Source organism: Habropoda laboriosa, unplaced genomic scaffold (genome assembly GCF_001263275.1).
Source record: "Habropoda laboriosa isolate 0110345459 unplaced genomic scaffold, ASM126327v1 scaffold209, whole genome shotgun sequence".
In the NCBI taxonomy this organism is placed as follows: domain Eukaryota; kingdom Metazoa; phylum Arthropoda; class Insecta; order Hymenoptera; family Apidae; genus Habropoda; species Habropoda laboriosa.
Window position 1 is genome coordinate 224,058 of NW_017100309.1, and position 7,645 is coordinate 231,702.

Here is a 7,645-nt window from a genome sequence, read left to right on the forward strand (position 1 = left end):
GATGAAGATAATTTAATTTAATCGAATTAATTTTTTTAAATTGCAAATTAAATTTTCAGTGCAATTTTTATATTCCTAACTACTACTTATATATGTATATTTATGTAATTGTTTAAAAAAATTGTATGAGTATGCATAAAAAACTTTTTCAAATATTTTTTTTTGTCTTTAACACCTGATAACTCTATGTTAACAACACTTAACAAGATTGCAGAGCAAATACTATTGGACTAAGTCTGGCAACATGATGAAAAGAATAAACTAACAAAGGACATTCAATTGGGTTTCATAAACAACACAGCACAGTACAACAAATAGTAAAAATAGTCAATGATATAAGATTAAATTTCAACAAAAATAAAATAACAGTAATGGCTTTACCAGATGTACAGAAGGCATTTGACAAAGTTTCGGTACATGGATATCTATACAAAATGATCAAAAAGGACTCCAAATTACTTAATTAAACTGATACAATCCTATATTACAGAAAGAACATACAAAGTAGTGTATAATAACAGCAAATTAGCAGCAAAGAAAATCAGAGCAGGTGTACCTCAAGGTTCAGTATTGGGACCACAATTATTTAAAATATACCTAAATGACATACCAGAATTTGAGAAAACGAAGATGGCTCTTTTCACAGATGATGCAGCATTGTATGCACATTCATTTAACAGTTGCTGCAAAACAAATTCAAATCCACATTTATGAATTACAAACATATTATGACAAATGGAAAATCTAAATGAACCCAGACAAAATGGAAGTAATAATATTTAGCAAAAAGAAAAAAGACAACAAGATATTCACACCCGTAACACTGTATAACAAAAAGATAACAGTATAAAGTACCTTGGGGTACATCTTAATTCAAAATTGATATATAGGAACCATATTAAACATTCAGGAAGATCTATGCAGTAATGAAGAAAGTGGTTAAAAATTCTTATGGTTAAAAATTCAACAGTACAAATTAAAAATAAAAGATTAATATATTCTATTTAAGTAGAGATAAGTATGACAGAATAAAAATGCTTCATGACGATGCATAACTGCCATTAATTTCTGACTACATTAGAGAAATAGCACAGAAATTTTATATCTCAAAAATTAAAAATATTAACAAATTATTAGATAGCATAGAGGATATTAGATGTTACAATTTAATACTTAAACTTAAGCATAAACTACCATATCAAAGACTGCATATTTACCAAAGCTTAATACAAGTGCAATTAAAGAAATAATAAATAAAAGCATATAAAGTATGTGAACAAGTGAAAGCATGAGTGAATATGAGAGGCATGTAGTATGAGCGAGTGTGTAGTAATAAGGTAAATAAGTTAATATTATGAGCAGGAAAATCACGAAGTAAATTGTGGCATACAGGTTTTTTCCTGAAGATATCATAACTGTTGAATAACATAAATTACAATATAATAACATTGTATTGAATAACATTATATTATTCTAAAAATCATTATTGTCTTATTATCTATAAGCAAAATGAAAGGTAGACAATGCAAAGGACTGTGTAAATTAACTTATGGTTAAGGCATACATGCACTTTGTAATTTTATTTGTTACGAAATTTTTAGGAAAAAAAATGTCAGACTGCTGATATGATGCCGTTTTTTGTCACAGGTTCGAATCATGTTGGAAGAATTTTTCAATAACATTTTTTTCATTTTTTTTACTGTTTTCTTTTAATACATATATAGTCTACTATTTGTGACTAATCTTTAAATACTTAAATATTTTAAATAATTTCATGTTTATTAAATACTACCTTCAATTAATACTTTGGCAAAAAATATATAGGTAATTAATGTAATAAAAAGAAGTGAGCCTGTGCAAGGCTCGAATCCACGACCAAAAAGTTTATAGCGGTTCCTCAGTCAGACGCATAACCACTGCGTCAACCAAACTATTGGGTTGGGTGAAATTGTATTGTCCCGTGGTTAAGCATGAACAGAGACTACCTCATTTTTTAACAAAAAGATAATTGCTAATCATTTATTCCTTAAATAAAATAATTACTATGCTGAAAAGCTACAAAGCATAAGCTTGAATACTGTCAAAGAATGCATACATTGCAAAAAATATGTTCATTTTAAGGTCGAAGCTTTCAAAGTCACCAATGTTTTTTGCGCATAAATGTATATTTTTTCTCGTGCATACTGCAGCAGACTTTAAACTACAACAGTTCTCGTTGAGACCACAGGCAACGGGAAGCAATTTGTGAATGCAAATAAGGACGTTTACTCCCGCACTACAGACATATAGGAGTGATCAATATCAAATCTGTTAAGACAATTGGGTTTATCATACGGACGTCTGGTTTCGCTAATTTAAATGTATGTAATATAAATTTATGTATCATGTCATATTATTGAAGCAAGAAATTAATCACAAACAATTGACAATGTCAAAAAATATAAAGGAAAGATTAATTAGAATTTATGCCACCATTCATTCCGAAACACTCGAAGAGCATTACAATCTGCACTTGCTCGTTTGACACAACACTCCTTGAAAAAGCTATGAAACACCTATAATTTTAGTAAATATCATGATATAGATATATTATAAGTACTATATAAGTACCTATAGAACAATTTGAAAAAAGTACTATTAGATTGCTTGAACTTTCACCTGTAAAATAAGCTTTTCAAAAAGATGGAACCATTTCGGGAACATTGAAAAAAAAAATAAAGTTTACCATGATGCATGTCGTTTGACGCCGCGCAGACTCTACAGATAGGCGAACAGTTGTCGCGCATGCGCACCGCATGTGAGTTTTTAAAATGTGGAGCAATGCAGGTAATGTTAGTATGTACAATAATGGCAAAGTTGGGGCGACTTTCTATAGTTGTTTCTATAGGTAGAAACAGCGTGAAATCCACAGTTTAAAATTTAGCAACGATTGTTGTTATGTTTGCTGATAATAAATAAAATTATATGTACATATTCAAAAAGTATGTTTCTTTATCTTTAAAATGAGCCTAAGATCGAAGCATTATCTTTAAACGAAGTCGAAATGTTACAGTTAAAGTGCTGACATATCGGCTGATTTGTCTAAATTTCCTTTAAAAAAATTAAACAGTTTAAAAAACGGTCGAAATAGAAAGCTAAAATTTTACACAGTTTCGTTTTCCAAGGGTATCAACAAATCCTGCGAGTTTGGAAAAAATCAGTGACTGTGACCGCAACTCTGCGATTTGACGTCGAATAACTTATACGTGGATTCTTCGAAAGTTATTCGACAATGTTTTTATTATTTAAAATCATTTTTGCACTAACTCAGTACTATTACACATGAACATAATTTAATGTCAGTAATAATATGCAAGAGAACAAATATATACTTGTATACAAAAAAACATCGGTGACCTTGAAACCTCCAAAAAGGAAAAAGACCTTAAAACAAAGATATTTCTTGCAACATATTCGTCCATTGACACCATTCAAATTACATCTAAAACACCTTCTGCATCATCACAATTAAAAGAAATATTTAAGTGACATATTTTACATGGGGCACACTGTATATAGGATATCTATGAACATGTACCATTTAAAATATTTACTAAATAATAGTATAAAAAAATCGTAAGCTTTTCATCACCATATTCCACATAAAACATAACAGTACATGAACGACAATACATTTCTCTTTTCAAGGTTATATCAAGATCCCTTAATATTTTTATATGAAAAAATATTCAAAAATAAGCTACTGTTCTTAAAAGTAGAAATTTAGTATTTCATAAGCATATTGTACTAGCTATTAGAACTATAAAAATTTCAAATTAAACATACAAAATTATATAGTAGAAAATGTATTTTTTATTCAACTCATTAAGGAACTTTACATGAACGATATTTGTGATATTAGTCCAAAGGGTCTAACAGGATAAGGGGGTCAAAAGTGTCGTTAAATCAAAGTAGACTTGCAATGGACTATTAATTTATAGAAAGAAAACATTTGACACTAAGTTTCAACCCTCTAGCTCGATCGTGGGGTAGTTACAGGGTAAATACGAATCATCAGTTTTTGGACTATTTTCCCTATTTAGTGGTATGCAAATATTTTGAAAAAAATCTAGCACATTCCATATATGAAAGCATATACTGCTGGACAGAATTATAAGTTCACCTCATTTTTTGGTGTTTTCTGTGATTCATTCTCCTTCTGTAGGATTACATAAAAATACATGGAAAATAATATTATGAAACCAAATTTTGTATTATTTACACATATAATAAATTTTTATGACTATTTAGAAAAATACTGTTTTCCAGTTGGAAAAAAGTATAAGTTCACTTACAGAAAACAATTTATTTAATATCAAATCACAGTAAAAAACAATTTTTATTAATCAGTTTTTATTAATTCTTGTTTTCATGCTGTTAGTAAGCTTTTCTATTAAATTTTAGTCAATTTCTTTCCATACATTTGTTCCATGTATTTTTATGTAATCCTACAGAAGGAAAATGAATAGTTTTAGTCGTTAATCACAGAAACTTATAATTCTGTCCAGCAGTGTATGTTAGGGAATTTTTTCCGATCTTTTCGTTGCAAATCCTAGTTGCTAAAAATGAAAAACACAAAGAAATGCGGATTTCTTTTGAGATATTGAAGGAACTAACTTTATATTTACTTAGTAGCAGCATCTTAATATAACTAATATTATAGACAAAGTGTGCCATATTAAAAAAATTAAAAACCAATTTGTTCGATATATTTTACTCATAAGAGTAGCCTGCACTTCTAAACGTGTTGTTTATGCAGCGGTTTAGCATCTGCCTGTGAAAACGTTGCAAATTTTTTGGTCATGCGTTCGCACCTCACCAGACTTACTTTATTTTATTACATTAGTGATATTTGTTTTTAATTTCTAATTACAAATCAATGAATAGTATTTGTTAAGATCATTTTGAAGACATTTTAAGAATATTTCATTATTTCAGTATACAACCCAGCAACAGTTATTAAAGACAAGAGATTTTAGAACCGAACTCTTACATTCATTTAATGTAGAAAATGTTAAACAGAATCACAATTGAAAAAATACAGTCACGATAAAAAGTGCTCCAAAATATTTTTGTGTATATTTTAAGTCAAAATATTCTTAAAATATTTCCAAAATGTTTTTAAATAAATACTACTAGGAATTGAAAAAAATATGTAAGTAATACAAAAAAAAGAAGAGAGTTTGGTGAGGCTCGAGGTTCCACGATCAACAAGTTCCCAGCGGTTCTACAGTCAAATACTTAACCGTTGCGTCAACGACGCTGTTGAAAATACGGTAGATATTTTAAAATATAACGAACATCGATAGTTTTCATTAGTTGAGTTATTCCACTTCTTTAATTCGCATAGTGTCCTTTCGAATGTAAAAATGTTTAAGATTATGTAGTATACGCACTGAATAAAGAAAATATAAAAATTTTTAAAAGTTGCTTTTATGAGAAAAATACATCCATCAAATTGGTTTTTAATTTTTTTAACTACGGCGCACCTTATTACAAAATCTGAAAACAATTGAGAATAATAGTTATGTTAAGATACTGTTACTAAATAAAATGAAAATGGTTGCTTCTATATTTAAAAAAAGTCCACATCTTTTGTATATACATATACATATATGTATATGAAATGTATGCAAAAATTAATGTTTCGAATTTACCCTACTTGGTGTCAAATGTTTTCTTTCGATAAGCTATAGAATGGCCCATCGCAAGTCCAATGTGATTTAAGGGCACTTTTGACCCCCTTATCGTGCTAAACCCTTTGCTTTCCTGAAATTTAATAATTTTACTTCTCGCAAGAAGCTTTGTTTTTAAGGAGAGATGTACACCTAGGTATGTCAAAAATATCGACTTTTTTACATATTTTCAATGTTTAATGTGTCAAGAATGTTTTCCCAAAATTTAGAACGGAAATTCACAAAAATATCAAAAATTCAAACATTTGAAATGAAGTATGCTCACGTGTTACCAAGTAGATTTTAGTAGATCATGGTGCCAAGGAGAAAGCACAACAAAAATTGTATGAATATAACCATTCTACTCTGCTAAAAGATACTCTCATTAATGCAATTTACGTAGTCCAATTTACGAAAACTTAAGTGACCAAAGACTGTTACAACGATGTGTCGATGGCTTTAACCAAAATAATAATGAGTGCTTGAATAACTGAATTTGGAAAATAGATCCAAAAATGTACATTGGCACTCTAACAGTTGACATTACAGTTTATGTTGCTGTCTGCATTTTTAATAAAAGCATAACATCTTTACTGCAATTTTTATAAATGATGTATATATTTGTGGGTCTAAATGCTCACACATATCTACAGACGACGAACATCGAATATATAAGGATTAGCTACGAACGCAAGATGCGGCAAAAGAAGACAGAATATCACACAGATTGAATAAATTGTTAGTCGAAGAGGTTGCTTGTACTTCCAAGGATTCATTTCATGGATCCAGAATTTCCGATTATTCATCGTAAAATAAAAAATTTATTATTTATGATAGTTTAAACCTTTTCTCAAACTTCAAATGCATTTTTCTCAAAACTAGGTTTTCAAAGACGATGCCCATGATTACACAAAAACTATTCAACAGATTTACTTCAAATTTTGCATGGTTACAAGGTACATTATTATCCAGTTTTTGACGTGGCAGATTTTTTATTCAGAGAGCTGCCACGTCAGAAACAACATTTGTTCATATACTTTAAGAACCAAATTTGTTTTTGGCTTTTAGGTAAAATTTGTTTATGCACGAATGGGCACTGTAAACCACTGCAGCGAATTTCGTATTTGGAACTAGCTCCTATAACTATACTATATCGTTCATATTTTTACATACAAAGATTAATTATTATAGCCAAAGATAAGATTAAATTAATAAAAAAATTACGAATACAATGTTTGTACTTTCTTAACAAAAAGTTCTCAAGGAAGATCTGTTTTTAGGCCTCTTTAGGTGTATATCCGCCCTTAAACCAATTTTGACATTTCATCAAAAACAGCAGAAATATGTAGAATACATATTTTGTGAACACTTTGTATAAATTACTTACATTCGTTTATATCACAAAAATTTTCTGTTGTTGTTTCTACTCCACTTTTATCTCTTTTTGTAATAATAGTATGCATTTTGTCACCAACTTGTTTTGATACAATAGTTTCCTCATTTCCTTCAGAATCTCTAATAACTTGCTTTTGTTGTATTATTCCATCAGGTCTATGAATATATTCTCTCTTCATAGACTTTGTAATTATAAAGGGTTTTGACGATTCTACTTTTGAGTGATTATATTCATCCCAAACATCAGAAAAATTGTCTGCAGTAACCCTGTTTAAATTAACAACATTTATATTTTTACTGCTTTAAAATATATCCATAAATTTTTTTAATTGAATAAATTTAGTAATTCATTAATTTAATTACTAACTTTCCATCTAAGACAATGTCTAATTTTGGTGATATCTCATCATTGTCCTGCTTTAACATTTGATCACGCAGCTGTTCTTTCTGTGGAGATGAAAATGGAAGCATATTCATAGTTGCATCATCACCTAAATAAATGTAAACAATATTTTTACATATTTAAGTTTATATTT

General features: G+C 29.0%; 1 protein-coding gene across 1 annotated transcript in view; it reads right to left on the reverse strand.

Moving 5' to 3' along the window:
• The window catches only part of LOC108574097, a 17,664-nt gene that overhangs the window by 9,312 nt on the left and 707 nt on the right, over positions 1 to 7,645 (reverse strand). Inside the window, exons 4-5 of the mRNA XM_017936615.1 lie at positions 7,477 to 7,600; positions 7,102 to 7,376 (exon numbers count right to left, since the gene is read on the reverse strand). Of these exons, the coding sequence (XP_017792104.1) occupies positions 7,102 to 7,376; positions 7,477 to 7,600 (399 nt within the window). The remainder of the gene's footprint in view (positions 1 to 7,101; positions 7,377 to 7,476; positions 7,601 to 7,645) is intronic.